The sequence below is a fragment of the Phodopus roborovskii genome, unplaced genomic scaffold (assembly GCF_943737965.1).
Source record: "Phodopus roborovskii unplaced genomic scaffold, PHOROB, whole genome shotgun sequence".
Lineage (NCBI taxonomy): Eukaryota > Metazoa > Chordata > Mammalia > Rodentia > Cricetidae > Phodopus > Phodopus roborovskii.
This window is the reverse complement of record NW_026126469.1, coordinates 8,870,426-8,886,483: the sequence shown is the minus strand read 5'-3', so window position 1 is coordinate 8,886,483 and position 16,058 is coordinate 8,870,426. Positions and strand designations below refer to the sequence as shown.

The 16,058-nt window shown below is 42.6% G+C and overlaps 1 protein-coding gene across 1 annotated transcript; it reads right to left on the bottom strand.

The window, feature by feature from the left end:
• Positions 1–271: 271 nt before the first annotated feature.
• On the bottom strand, positions 272–16,017 carry Dnajb11 (DnaJ heat shock protein family (Hsp40) member B11). The gene is made up of 10 exons (XM_051191213.1): positions 15,793–16,017; positions 10,436–10,592; positions 7,733–7,830; positions 6,071–6,203; positions 3,729–3,871; positions 3,312–3,394; positions 3,044–3,101; positions 1,769–1,880; positions 1,337–1,496; positions 272–724 (listed from the first exon to the last, which is right to left on the bottom strand). Exons 1-10 carry the CDS (start codon positions 15,858–15,860, stop codon positions 660–662), a joined length of 1,077 nt encoding a protein of 358 aa, XP_051047170.1. The 5' UTR covers positions 15,861–16,017; the 3' UTR covers positions 272–659.
• Between the last annotated feature and the right edge of the window lie 41 nt (positions 16,018–16,058).

The following is a 16,058-nucleotide window of genomic DNA, read 5'->3' as shown; positions in this document are numbered from 1 at the left end:
AAAGTACTTTCTAAACAGCAAAATACTCACAGCAGATTTTATTATTATCAAAGAGAAAATGTGTTCTCTCAGAGACAACGAGGTCTTTGTGTAACTTTAATTCCTGTAGCTCAGTCTCTGATCTATTAGGTTTCTTCAAGCTCGTTGCTATGAGACAGTGTGTGTTTAGTGAGGTCTGGGGGCTGGACCCTCATCGTTCCTTTGCATGCTGTGTGTCCATCTTGCCTGATGGGAAGAACACCCATCCACTCACAGGAAAAAGAAACAGGAGTCAAGGGAAAAAAATAACAACGAGATGTATTTAAAAACAGACTTCTCCAGTTGGCATCGTGAAACAGCTAACAATTATCTCTAACCCCTCATCTGGTTTCCTCTGCTCTGGCGTCCTCTGAGACGTTACTCCTTGGACCTCGGATGGCAGCACCAGACATTGTAGCCCCAGAGGGAGAGGTATTAGTTAACCTTTTGCTGGTCATTCTTGTCTGAATGCAATAGACAGATTCTTAAACCTCTTATTCATGACATGACGATCATCAGGGGAAAAAAAAAGATTAAGCCAAACTTGCATATTGAAAATAATGAAACACGCAGAAAAACCCTTGCAGACAATAAATATCTCTGATCCACCTATTCCAACCAAAGTCCAATTTCTCTCAGTCCTAGTAGCCCTGCAGTCCATTGTATACCTTCTGCACCGATCCTTGTTTGAGTAGCTGCTTCACACCTGCAGAAAGAATGAGTGACTACATTAACAAAAATGTGACCGCCCAGGGTTTGTAGAAGTGTCATGGAGAGGCCAAACGGCTGGATAACAACCAGTTTCCAACTTCGCATGTGCACACCTCAAACGTACACACGTGTTCACATGTGATCACTTCTTTCTTTCTCTCAAGCCCCACCCCCAAATCCCATGAAGCTCTAGGAAAGGAGAACAGGTAGAACAAAGAAGTGAAATCACGTCAGCTAAGGAACCTTTTGTTCCTTGTTTCTTGCTCTTCTGTCATTTTCACCCCCTTTACCCATTTCCTTAGTATTTTCAAACACTTCCACCAGGTACTGTTTTCATTAAGCACAGAGAAGTTCACCCCTGGCCTCCAATTCTCCTAAATTTCATCTTCCCTTTTACTTTAGTCTAGGTTTTTCACTTCCTTGTTACTCCATAAGTACATAGCCTTTAGTGAACACAGCGATAGCAGGATTTGTTGCCTTTACAAAGAAAGGCCTACATCCATGTCTAATGCCTCCAAGGGGTTTTGCTATTTTGCTTTCATATAGTCAACCCAAATGCATTTGTACAAACACTGAATGCGCGCACGCACACACACACACACACTACCTTCTTTTGCTTCCTCTGTTAGCTGTTCTTTTGGAAAATCCACATCAAAAGTGATTATCAAAGAGCCCTTGATGTTATTGTTGTCAAAGTTAGGAAGTCCTTCCCCTTTCTTCCACAGCTTGGCTCCTGGCCTGGTAATCTTGTCTCGGGAAATATGTACCTGGAAAGCCAAAAGGAACCAAGTGGAGCAGCACTGGCACACCCTGAGTCCATCATACAACTTTTAGTGAGCACAGGCGACAAAGCTAATGCCACAGCTCAGCGTGGGGGGAGGGGGAGCAGGGGGCCTCACACCAGCAGACACAGGCAGGCTTAAAAACAGAGATGTTACTGCTGGATGTTTGCAGCAGAGGAAACACTGGAAAGGAGCCTCTGCTTCCAGAGGACTGAACCCACCACATGACCTCAAAGCTGGAAGGCTGGCATGTTTACCTTGTGACCATCCAAGTGAGTTATGTCCATCTCAAAACCAACCAGAGCCTCAACTAGTGAGATGGTCACATTTGTGTACAAATCATCCCCTCTCCTCTCAAATATGCGGTGCCTGAAACAGAAAAAGGTAAAAACCGCCAAAGTTTAAAGTGCTAGAAAAGTCTTGGGAAAAGATGAACACCACTCTTTCAAACAGGAAGCATTTGACATGCCTTTGCATATGACATTATCTGAGATTGCAGATTTGTGTAAAGTACAATCAGAAGTACACCAAGGCAAGGAAAACCATCAACAATTAGGTTACAGAAAAGACAATATTTGGCAGAATTTTCTGTGCTTTCCTTAGTCCAGCAGATAAGGTGAGGAGAGGGACAGGTAAGATCACCAAGTTAAAGGACAGCCTGGGCCACAGAATGACATCCTACCTCTCAAGTCCCCCACCCACACCTTACCAAAGGGGTTAGGGTTACTGAGGGTTAACAGCAACTGTCTTAGTCTCTCAGAGAAGTTGTGAGGGGACAAGGTCTGCAAGAAAAGCCAAGGGAAAGATCAGCCAGCACAGAGTGCAGAGAGGGGGAATCCAGATAGCGAGGACCATCTCTGTATAATCCACTGGGAACAATGTTTTAGTCATGCCTAATCATAGACCTATCACTGGTTTCCAACTAGTTAATAAGAGAACAACAAATAAGAAAGCCTGAATCCCATGCAAAACTACTGTTTAAGCAGCATTCTACACCAGAGAGAAGCCTATAAAAGGGAAAGCTGGATGTTAATATGACTGAATGGCCTTTTTATGGAAAACAATTGCAGCACTCGATTCCTACTGCAGATGGCCTCTCTTTTCATTTCTTGATTTTTTGTTTGTTTTGAGATAAGATCTCATGTACCCCAGGCTGGATGACCTTGAACTCCTGATCTGCCTGTCTCTACCACCTGAACATTGGCGTAACAGACATGTGCCACCCAGCCTGGTTTATACAGTGCCAGGGCCCAAATTCAGGCTTTGTGCATGCTAGGCAGTACTCTACCAATCAATGCCCACCTCTCTTTTCAATTCCTACCTCCCTTCCAGCATCTTTTGAGTTTCCTAAGTAAGTAACTGGGGCTCAAGGTCAGGACTTCACCTCCTATTTTCAGTATGGTTGCAGAGTTAGAAATAATTACTTATGGTACAGTAGGCATAGAACAGAAGAAAAAGTACACATGCATCATCTCCATAATCACTCAATTGAGATGCAGGGCTGAGAGATGCCTCTCCCAGCTGATACCTACTTGACAACTTTGATCCGGAATCGCAAGTCTCCGGGTTCTCCATCCACATGTGGCTCACCTGGTCAGAACAGTTCAAAGAATACCACAAGTTGAATAAGCTGAACATGTATTTATATGGCACTTCCAAGTAAGTTTTAATCCACTGCCTCGGGCAATGCCTCTGTCGAGTCTGAGAAGGCAAGGTTTCCACTCCTCCCACATACTAGGTAGCCATTAAGATATGGGATAAGGCAGAAGTGAGTTATGATAATAAACACCAGTATCTCACCTTCTCCAATAAAGGGGTACTCCATGCCATCTCTCACGCCAGGTTCTATTTCTACTTCTAGTGTTCGTTCTTCATTCACTAGTCTGAGGCAACAAAGGAAACAGTAATGAAACCCCAACTTATAATCAGCTTTACCACTGTGCTGGGAGTCTTTTCTTGGACAGCCACACTGAACTGTTTGCCAAAGATATCTGGGCCTTTTTAGGGCTTCCACATGCCAACACTCAGAGCATAGAGACTCTGCATCACACAAACATCGGGGTTTGCTTTCACAGCCAGAGCTGGAGGGAAACAAACATCTGCCACAGAAATGAGAGGTGCTACCTTGTAGCTTAGAGACATGCACTGCTCTCTTTCTTGGTGGAACGTGGTGGGGGAGGGGACAGCCAGGTACAGACAATCAGAATATTCACTTACTTGACATTAGGGCACTCGTCACAAACCACCTCCTGGGTCATCTGGAAGCGGCCTGGGCCCAGTTGTGTGGTTCGCATCTCCTGCCGACAGTTGCATTTCCGTTTGCCAGGAGCCTGCCTGGCTACAGGCTTGTTTCTAACTACCTAAGAATGCATAAAACAGCTTTTAGTTTCCTCAGTGGAGCAGCACTTTGCACATATGCCTTCTGTGAAAGCTATCTCTCACAGAAACTGAAAGTTTGCAGAACTCTGGGGGGGGGGGTACAAATCAACCCCTACACAAGAAAGAAGCAAATACACTTAAATTACTCTAATCGAAGCCCAAAGCTGAGTAGAGACAGAGGGGAATAAGACTCCAAAACATGGTGGAGATCCAGCATTTCCAAGACACACCTCGGGCTACGGAATAAAACAGCTCATAGGATCACTATGTTATTGGGAAAACTGAGTTGTGTAAAGCATAGCCCCTATAGAACCATCACAGTGTGCAAAAACTGATGTGTGGCTATCACTCAGTCCCATGATTAATCTCCCCAAACTACCTCTGTTTCACGCAACCCAGTCCAGACTAATTCCAGTGCTGACACCATTCAGACACATTGAAGAGGTGAGAAGCATCTCTGTGTAGCTGTTTTCAAAGATCCAATCCCTCTCAGTACATGATCTGTCTGTCTAATTTCCTCAACTACACAGTGAGTTTGTGGCCTTGTGGCCAGCCTGGCCTGTGTGATACTTCATGCCCCAGAACAAAACCAAAAGGAACATATTTGGAGCTGTAGAGATGGTTCAGTGGTTAAAAGCACATATTGCTTTTGTAGGGTTTGAGTTTTTGTAGGTTTGAGTTTGAGTTCCAGCATCTATATCTGATGCCTTGAACACCAATACTTGTGTACACAGAGCCCCACACAGACATATACAAAATTAAAAATAAACTAAAAAAAAAAAAAAAAAAAAAAAAAAAAAAGCCCCACATTCTTGTATTTGTGTAATCGCACACTTGTGCTCATGTAGTGAAATGATACAAATGTTTGGAAAAAACTCCCCTGCAACAGTGCTGTAAACACCTCTAGACACATTCACATTCATCTAATCGCCATAGCTCCCCAGGTAGCTCTTACTCTTCTCATGTACTGTGACGAGACAGCAGCACATATGGTTAAATAAAATGACAGGGTTTGAAAGTATGCAGTCTAGATGTATAGTCTATTCCAGACTTAAAGAAAGACAACCTCAAATTAAAGATTGCAGACTTTTACTAGAGAACATAGAACAGCTTTCTCACTTTAGAGCAGATTTTTAAAAGAGAAGACTCAAAAACTAGTGAAGATCAGATTTCTTTTTAACATTAAAATGAACACTTGAATTAAAATAAATCTTAAATACCGTATAAAGACAAGTTATGTTATAAATGGGCAGACATATCTGTATTATGGCTAACAAAAACAGTAGTAAAAATGAAGCAGTCTTACATTACAAATCAACCAGAGAAAGACAAAGCAGGGCATAGGGCAAAGGAGATGCTTATCCTAGCTGATAACCAAGATGCACAAACCAAGACCACAGTGAGATAACATCCCATCCCTATTCTAATAATCCGGAATGCTAGAAAGGGAGCAGGGAATATCCCATATGGGCAGAGTTAACTGCCTAGCATGTATGTAGCCTTAGCTTCAATTCCCACAGCTCCAGAACTGGGGGCAGCAGAGCAAATCTATTGAGCCTCATAAATTGCCAAGGCATGTTGAGTGTTGACACAGACAATTTCAAACATCCTCTGGCATTTTCTTGTAAGGCACGAACATGTGCTAACACAACCCAGCTACTCTACTCTTATGCTTACCCATGTAAGTGACATCCTTGCTTATATGGAACTAGAATATGTACAGGAATGTTCTTTGGGATTAAAAACCCAACAAAACCAAACATCCCTATTGATGGTTACAAGAGATTTTTTTTTTTTTTCAGCAGACTGACAGCTGTAAGCAACAAGGATGACTAATAGTGACAATCTGTCTCAAAAATGAGACAGACTCAAAGACAATAAAAATGCATTGTTTTAGGTTCATGTATGTGCAGTAAACCAGCAGAGTAATGGTGAAGTTATCTCTGTAGTGAGGTAAGGGATGGGATACACACAGGCAGGTAAAAGCAGGGTATTGTTCTTGGGGTAGGTAGTGAGTTCAGTTTGTGACTGTTATAAATTAAGGATTATGAGTAATTCAATTGTGTGTCAGTCACTCCTGCTTGTCTGTGGGAAGACAAAAGTACACTAAAGTCCCTGATTTTTGGTCAGAAGTACAAGTTCTGTATGTCAGTATAAGTTGGTGTATTGTGTGAACTTACTTCCACAAAATTTCCTGCATATACTTCTTCTAAAGTAACTTCTAGATCTACGATGATATCACTTCCTCTTGGAATATTTCTGTCCTGCTGACGAGGGGTTCCTCCAAACATGAAGCCAAAATCTCCAAAGAAGCTGTAGAAAAGAACTTGAATCTTATATCTCACAATTATTTATTTTCTTCACATTAATAAAATATTGCTTCCTACCAGCACACTGTATAAAACAGACATTTTTTTAATATACTGAAGCCAAATATTACAAAATTTTAATTTACATAGTATCAGGTTACCTCCCACTATAAAAATACACTTACTCTTTAAAACAATATGATCCCATACATAACAGCCACATAGGAGCACACAATGGATTCAATATTGAACTCAATCAATGAAATAATCCATTTCAATACTGAGGAAAATCCAGACATGACAGACTTATTGAAAAAAGGTATAATATACATACTCCTGTGCAATTTAAACTTTCTGCTTAACTTAAGAAACTCTTTTTTTTAAAAGACAGGATTTCTTTGTGTAACCTTGGATGTCCTGGAACTCACTTTGTAGGCCAGAGAGCTGCCTGCCTCTGCTTGGCATAAAAGGTGCCCACACTATACCCGGCCTAATTTAAGGAATTCTTTAAGGTTAATCCTGAACACTTTGAGCATATTGCCTGTGTTCACTCCATGTGCTCTTAAGAAATTAACCTTGACAAAGAAGCTACCAACCTGTACAAAAAGTCCTGGCCTGTACAAAGTAAAAATCAGTGTTTGGAGATAACAGAAGAACTACTTTAAGTTGGATAAAAAGTGTTTTTGAGTTGTACAGGTGCCCACTGTTAGCATTCAGGCATCTGTACTGGCCTGTCCTTGTGGTTCTGACAGGGTATGTCCTCAGCTGCAGTCACTAAGAGCACCACCTGTGCATATTCACGCCTCTCCCTCTCTTTCCTTCTCTGCCTGCCTCTGTTCCCCCACCCCAACCTCTTTCTTCTCTTCTGCTACTCCTGTCCCCAGAGGCTGGTCTTCCCTTTCCCCTTCATCCAAGATCTGTCCCATGCAGCCCTCCTCTCTCCAGCTGCTTTTTTGAATTACAATACACAGACTTAAACCTTCAGCTAAGAGGAAGGACAGTTTGGAGAGGAAGTTTCTCTTTCTGATATCTTCAGCATCACTTCAGTGGCCAGGGGGAAGAGGTACTTTCCTGACAGGCTCAACAGACAACGCTACCAAATGTACCTATTCTTACTTGAGGGGCAGGTTCATAGAAGCCTTTGAGAATCTAAAGAAATGAATGTTCACTCAATACAAGTGCAGACTCAAACATTTTTCTTTTTATAATTACAGAGCTGAACTCTGGATTAGATCTTTCAGCATAAAACATCATGATGTATGGAGAGTCAAATGTCAACAAGGAGAGGTTCAAAGTGAGAAGTATTTGTTAGCATTCTAGCTACCCTGAATTCCCAGAAAGCCAAGTGCAATAGGAGGTCAAAAGACTCTATGAATTCCTTCCCTGACAGTGACTATCATAGCCATCCCTTTGTTGTTCACAGAATGAAACAGAGGCAACTAACTCCGCCCTTTTCTTCTGAGAATAATTCATTTAGTGTCTAAGTGGTCTAGTTTTAGGATGTAATACTTAGCAAATGGGCAAATAACTTACTGTGAAAAAATGTCCCCATGGGAGCTCTGATGACCATCTTTCAAACCTTCTTCACCGTAAGTATCATATTGTTTCCGTTTCTCACTGTCTGACAGAACCTGGGATCAAGGCCAGTGGGGAAAGGGTCATACTTTGTAAGTCAGTTAAGGTACATTCATGTTTATAGCTCTTTTCTATTCTGACCCTGAGATTCTAAATCTTACCAGAGTGTGATTTTCATTACGTATGGTATTGGGCATATTTAAAGTTGTTATCTTTTGTTTGTTTTGGAGTTTTGAGATAAGGTCTTGCTACATGGCTCAGGCTGGCCTAGACTTCCAAATGCAGCCCAGGCTGGTCTCAAACTCATGCTTGTCCTGCCCTAGATTCCTGACCAGGACTGTAGACATGGAACACCACAACTGGCAAGCTGCTTCAACAGACTGAAGAGTTCAGAGCATGGTCTAGTCCACATTGCTAAGTGCATGCTTTTAACTTCACATTATTAAATCTGATTTAGTACCTTAAAAAGTATATGTAAGAAAAGTGACTGTGAAGGTTGAGAAGGGACCAGGAAGAAAGGGAGATGGACTGCTCAGGTTAATTTTCTAGGCAATTTAATTCCAAATTTAATACCGGAAGCTCTGTGCTATATTATGTCATTAAACTGTAAACTAGAATATAATTATGTATGAAAGATTATCACTAAATTAGTAGTCTTAAAAACACTACCCACTCCTGCAGCACACACTATACATTAGAAGACCGGCATGCCAAGAAAACAGGGTCACGGGCTCCGAAGTAAAATCCACAGCTACATTTTCGTACTTTTTTTGTTTTGTTTTTTTGAGACAGGGTTTCTCTGTGTAGCCCTAGTTGTCCTGGAACTAGCTCTTGTAGACCAGGCTGGCCTCGAACTCACAGAAACCCGCCTGCCTCTGCTTTCCTAGTGCCGGGATTAAAGGCATGTACCACCACTCCCTAGCTTTAATTCTTTTTTTTTTTTTTTTTTTTTTTGGTTAAAAATTAGTTGTTAAAAAGGGCTGGAAAGATGGCTCAGCAGTTAATAGCATCTGTTGCTCTTGTAGAGGACCTGGATTTGGTCCCTAGCACCCACATGGTGGCTTACAACCATCCATAACTCCAGTTCCAGGGGATTTAATGCCCTCTTCTGATTTCCATGGAAAACAGGCATACACAAAGTGTACCTACAGACAAGCAGGCAATACATTCACCTGCTTAATTAAAAAAAAAAAAAAAGCATATTAATTTAGAAAAGAAAAAAGAGGGGGTACAGAATAGAGAGGGCTCTGTGGTTAAGAGCACATGCTGCTTTTTCAGAGTTTGATTGCTAGCAGCCATGCTGGGTGGCTCACAACCACCTGTAACCACAGCCACAGGCACATCTGAAGCCTCTGGCCCCTGGGGGTACCTCCTGTACTCACAGGAACATACACATGTACAAACAATAAAAATAAAGGTTGAAAATAGAATACAAAAAGTTCTTTTATTTTAGAAACCTGAAGCATATGCACACATACTTGTGAAAATGAAAGAGCTTTCAATCTTCCTTTGGATATGTGTCAACTCGTCATTTTGTTGCTCAGGCTGGGTTTAACTCTGAGTTCAAGTGATACATTGAGTTCAGTTTCTCAGTAGCTAGAGTCACAGGAGCTCAACTATACACTGCCTACTTCAAGGGGTGAGAAGGGGTGGGCCTGCCAGGAGTAGATGATTAGTCAACTAACATGCAGACTCTTACTAATCTCACAACATGTTAACACTAATCAATCTTAGCTCAGCACAGGGAAAAACTCCTTTTGTTTGCTAAAGAGTCTTTGAATTGTATGAATGTTCAGATTTGTGCACGCTAATTTACCTGGGAGAGAAGCAAACAGCTATGAATGACACAAAGAAAAAAGGAAATCTGCAATAATGCCACAAAGGTGGTTAGGGCCAAATACACCTTAATTTCACAAGTGAGATATGTATAGCCTGCTCAGGTCATGGATAGAGCACTGTGGAGTCATTATCAAGAGCAGCACGCGAAGCCAGGCATGGTGAGGCCAGCCTGGTCTACATAGTTAGTTCCAGGATAGCCAGAGTTAGTAGTGAGAGCTTGAGGGGTGGGGTGGGGGAAACACATGAGCATTATAAAGCACTGAACAACAACAACAAATGGTGTAAATCATTCTTTCCTAGGAAGCATTGTTGAGTATTGGGTTCCTAGCAAATAATGACACTATTCCTGGAAGACAGTACAAAATATAAAATCTATATCTCACAAGAAACAAAATGTTACATGTCATTTTAGGGGCCAGCAACCCTCTCAGACTTAGACATGGGCCCAGGCTATGAATTTCTGTCAAAGGGGCTGGCAAGATGGTTCAGCCATTAAGAACCCTTGCAGTTCTTGCAGGGGATCTGAGTTTGATTTGGTTCCCAGCACCCATGTTAGGCAGCTCACAATCACCTGTAACTCCAGGTTCAAGAGATCTGATACATCTTCTAGTCTCTGTGGACACTCACACATATCTGCTATATACACATAAATAAAAACCAATCTTTAAAAGGCAGGAAATTCAATCTATGGTTAATGACGGTACAATCTGGGAACACAGACTATTTTCACCTTTATGTTCTATCTGAGGGAGGTTTCTATGCATTCTGGGCTTTCCCCCATCCACAGATTCTGTTGTTCCTACGTTTGTTTCCATGATTCACCTCATAAGCAGCACCCAGATCCTGGAATTTCTCCTGGGCTTGGGGATCGTCAGGGTTCCGGTCAGGATGAAGCTGCAGGGCCAGTTTCCTGTAGGCCTTTTTGATGTCCTTTACAGAGGCACTCCGAGGCACTCCCAAGATCTTATAGAAATCTCGCCTGAGAGGATGGTAGGTAAGACTTCATCAGAGAGTTTGGCATTACATTTTAAGTTTACTTCTTTATTCTTTGACCATGTTATGCATGCACATAATGTTCTCTGACATTCTCACCCAATCCTTACCTTCTCTCACACCCCTCACACCGAAACCTTCCTTCTTCCTAGTAAGTCCACCTTTTCTACTTTCATATATTTTATTGTTTTGTTTGTGTCCCACTGAGTTTTGTCAGGGAGACTTACGTAAGTGTGGGCAGGGAGGTATTTACTGGAGCCTGGGCAACTTAGCAGCGCCTGCATCCCCATGTAAAAATGACTGCCCCCTCATCCAGCAACTATTGATGGTCAATAGCTCTTTCCTTGGGGAGGAATGGGTGAATAACATTTTTTGTTTTTAAATTTATGTGTTTGTCTGAGCTATCTCTCTAGCTATATACTACAATAAAACTTATGTGTATATGTGTACCAGTCTATCTGTATGTGTACCACATGCAGTTGCCTGTAGAATGCAGAACCTTCCCAGTTGTGAGTTGCCTGATGTGGGTGCTGGGAACTGCACCCTGACCCTCTGTAAGGACAGCAAGTGCTCTTAATCACTGAATTATCTTTCTAGCCCCAGGATGTGTAACAGTTTTAAAATTGGAAAGTATTTTTTTCTCCCTTTACAGTTAGGTCTACTTATAGAAGCAGGTAAATATAAAGGTGAAGGTATATGTGATATGTGCACATATATAAAAAGAATGAGTAAAAAGGAGTACGCTAGAGTTTATAGTCTCAGACACTGAAGTAGTCATAATGAGAGCCTGTGGTCTGGAGGCAACTCGAAAACAGGCAAAAGCACTGGCGGCATTCTCCTTTTGGAGTTACCTTCAGCAGAGAGACTATTTTTGTGCTTTAAGGCTCTATGTTACTTCCAGCTAAAAACCAAAAATCTAATTAATTCTCTCTTTACTCCCTATGCTGGCTCCAAATGCTTTTTAAAAATAATTTTATTTTTAATTATGAGCACATATGTGTGTTGATGTGTGGGTTGAGTGCAGGTACCCTGGGAGTTGAGAAAAGCTGGATCCCCTGGACCTGACATTTCAGGTGGGTGTGAGCCACCACGTGGGACCTCTGCAGGAGCAGCAAGTGCCCTTAACTGGCCAGCCATCTCTCCAGCCCCACCCCAGTGACTTCTCCAAAGGTCAAATAATTTCAAGAGTTATCTTTATTCACAAAGATTATTTCACATAAATGTCCTAACAGTAGCACTTTGGGAACATTAAATATGGACTGACTTAAGGAGTTAAAATAAAGGTTAAGCAAAGTCTACATAATAACTCTAAAGGAAGAACAACATTCATCTGTATGTAAGGATTATAGTGTATTTGGATGGAAAAAAGTACATTTCATATACTCACCGCCAGTAACTACACTAACTTGCCAAAATTGAGTCTTTATGATAGATAGGCAGGCTCTAAAGTTCACATACAGGAGCCTCTATAGTCTGGTGGTTGATAATATGCATATGATATAAACTGGGACATAAAATAGAGAACAAGGGCAGGGACTACGCTGGGATCAGTCATAAAAGGGTTCTCTGCAGGAAGTGTTAATGGAAAGCTAAAATAAGACTATAAAAGACATTCCAGAGAAAGGCCACCTCCAGCTCATTGAAGAGACCAGTAAATTCTCCTGAATAAGCTGAACACACACGAATGCTCACAGCATCTACTCTTGTTGTCAGAATTTTAGCTACTGGAATTTATTCTGGAAACATTATCTCAATATTGGGGCTAGAAAAGTCACATAATAGACACTAACATAGTATGGATGGTAATCTTAAAATGTATGGGGAAAATGAACTGGGGAACCAAGACATTAGAGAATACTAAAAAAATGTATTTTATGGCCTGGCATGTGGCTCAGTCAGTAAAGTGCTTGCCTCTAACTCATGAAGCCTTGAATTCATGATGGCACACACCTATAGCCCAGTCACACTGTTTGAAAAGTAATTTAGTTATTTTAATCATTTTGTCAGGGTTTTGGGTTGGTTTTTATAGACAGGGTTTTATGTTGCTTTGAACTCCTGACCTTTTGCCTCTACCTCGTAAATGCTGAATTTATAGGTTTATGAACCATGTCCTGCTCAACTATATAATTTTGGTTTTTGAGAAAAGGTTTCCCTGTAGCTTTGGCTGTCCTGGAACTCACTCTGTAGAGCAGGGTGGCCTCAAACTCACAGACACCTGCCTGACTCTGCCTCCCAAGTGCTGGGATAAAGGTGTGTGCAACCAGGCCCAGCTGAACTATACCATTTTTAAAACTTATCACCCACAGGAAGTTCCTATCTAATCTGTAAAGTCTTAACATCTCATGAGAAAGGAACCAGCTGTTTAATAATGAATAGGCCAATTATGTAATGAGACTTACTTAAGTAATGCTTTTGGAGAGGGGTTGATTAAACAAAACTAAAAATTAAAACAAACAAACAACAAAACCCATGCAAAGTCACTACTTTGGTAACTAACTCAAAAAATATATAAAGTGGCCCCAACCATATCTTACAGTTGTATTACTCTGACAGAGGAGCTGCATTTTGTTTTCAGCACCCATGATGGGTGATATACACCTATCTTTAACTCTAGCTCCAGGGAATTCAACACTCTTTTCTTCCTTCCATGGGCACCCACACTTACATTTTCACACCTACACACAGACACACATGTACATGTACTTAAAAATAAAATCTTAGAGAGAGAGACAGATACACAAACACAGAAAGATGGGAGATTCTGAACATAGGTACCCTGCCTGAGTGGACAATGTTTCCCTTAGAACTAGATTATGAAGTGAAAATCTCAGTGCCAGGTATGGGAAAACTCCCTATGAGTTAGGAGTCAGGGAGGCCCCCAAACAAGAGGCTCCACCATTGCCCATCATAAGTAGACGGAAGACCCCACTGATGATGACACACACTCTGATTACTGGACATACAGAAATCAAGCTGGAGGTGACATTCAAACTGCCTGCCTCCTGGCCAGCTTTCACAGCACCAGAAGTTTATGTAGGTTGTATGAGGAAAAAAATTACTACTATTGACCAAAAAAAGCAACATGTACCCACATCCAGTACAATAGCGAAGAATGTGGGGTTAACCCACTGCTTTTTGACTGGCCTTGAGGCCTGCTCCACAGAAGGGAATCCCTATCTGGCACTGTAGATCTGAAAACCCATGGCTCGGGAGGTCACAGGCCCTGGGGACTGGGAGACCTATTACTATTGTTTTGTGGTGTAATATTTAGGTTATATCTACAGATTCACACACACTCAGCCTTGGTCATAGAGACTTCTTTCTACAGGTGGTAGTAAATGCATCAACATAATTGGCCAAAGTGTGGAGAATAGGTAACTGTTGCGTGCTCAGCCTTAAACAGAACATCTATTTCAACCTTCCCCGCCTCTCTCCAAGTCCCCAAGGTTCAGGGAACACTCTGGGAGGTTGGGCAGAAAGACTGTAAAAGCAGGGGAAGGGGAGGAGTGTTGTCAGATTCTGTCTTCTGGAAATGGACTCACAAATTCACTCAAGTCTTGGCTACCTGAACAAGACCTTCACAAAGAGCAAGCCATCAGTCAGCACTCCAGCAATCACACCAACTGACTGGACTGAGTGAGTTATAAGAAGTGAGAAGGAGCATGTGTGTGCTCCTCAGGGGGAGTGTGTGTGTGTAAGTATGGTTATATTGTATGTATATGAAATTGTCAGAGAATAAGCAAAATATTGTTTTTAAAGGGGAAAAAGTTTAAATGACAGCTCTGAAAAATGGCTGTTATAGCTCAGTGTCTACTTTATGAGTGACTGAAGTTTAAAGCAATAGCATTAAAAACTATTAGTATTTGTGGGAGTGGTCCCTCATGCCCGCAATCCTAGCTTGTGGGAATTGGTGACTAAAGGAGCATGAATGAGCTCAAGGTTGCCCCAGCTACATCCTGAGTTGGAGACCAAGAATACCTCAACTTCCAACTCCAAAATTTTATGTTCATGTTTTGTTAAATACTTTGGGTACTCATGCTTAATCAAACTAAGGGGGAGACAATAAAACATATGTAAGAAATGTGAACTTTTAGAAATTTAAAGTATTTTGTAAGGAAAAAAAATGACAAAATTTAAGCACACAGGCAAAGAGCAAAAAGTATAAAGGAAACAACTTTAAAAGCTATTCGAGGGAATGTAGCAACCTACAGATTGTCATCTACTCTGACATCCACTAGTTTTTGGTATGTTTTTATTTTTGTGGTCACTTATTTATTTGAGATAGGGGATGATATAGGCCTGGCAAGTCCAAAACTCCCTCTGGAGCTGAAGATCACCTTGAATTCGGATCCACCTGTTTTCACCCGCCAAAAGCTGGGATGAAGGTTGACAGCACTCAAGAACACAAGTCTGCTACACAGTATCCTGAGCCATGGGAACTATAGGGTCGTGCATTTTAAATGCCGGGAGAATCTCAAAGTCTGCTCTTTCTCCCTGAAGGCACAATGTTTCCCCTTGGTTTCAGAACATCGGTAAAATTCCTTCAAACTTGTATGATTCGCAAATGGCTAGAATCCTAGTTTTTATCACCCGTTAGTAAAGTGCTCTTCCTATTCATACCATCCAGCTCAAGGAACCATGGAGACAGACAGCGAGGTAAGATGACAGACAGTTCAGGCTTGCTAGCTCAAGAAGGTGGGAAGTACGAAGATTCTCTAAGGGATCTTGTTGCTTCCTCAAGCAAGCCAGTTCCCTCCAGTCTGAGCTTGGCTTTCTTACCTGCATCTGACTTAGAGCATCATGGCCCACCCACTTTAGTGTCAGCCCCTCGGAGGCTTGTTGCAAGCCAGGTATCCCACCGCCCCACCCTCCCTCCAGTTCAGCAAAGACGTGTCCACAACTTCAACCCCAGCCTGGCATTCACTACCTTCATTTCCATCGGGAGCCTTCCCTTCCTCGGAGTTCCGTGACTCTACTCCTGTTCACAGCCACTTAACTCCTTCCAATGCACAAACGTAGTATTTGGCACTGCAACCAACTCCGCAGGGTCAGCCTGGCCCTCACTGCCCCTCCGTCCCTCGGGTCGCCAGTGCCGCTCCCTCACTGCCCCCTCCTCGATGCCACCCGCATCCTTCTCAGCAAAGGCCGCCCCTCGGGCCCTGTGCCGCGCGGAGCCCCTTCCTCACCCGGCCATCACAGCCCCGATGAGGTACAGCAGCAACAGGCAGAAGGTGCTCAGGTTCTGCGGGGCCATGGTGTCGCCTGGTCCCGCACTCTCAGCCTCCCGTGCCGCTGAGAGGCCGTCTCACGCCCGGGTCTCCTGCCGGGCCGCCCAGACAGCTAGCGCGCCCCCTCCTCAGCTGCCACTTTCCGGGAGCCCCAGAGCCGGCGAGCAGCCAGGCGTGGGCCAATCGCCGCCGAGGACATCACACGCGGCCGCCACTCTGCAGCC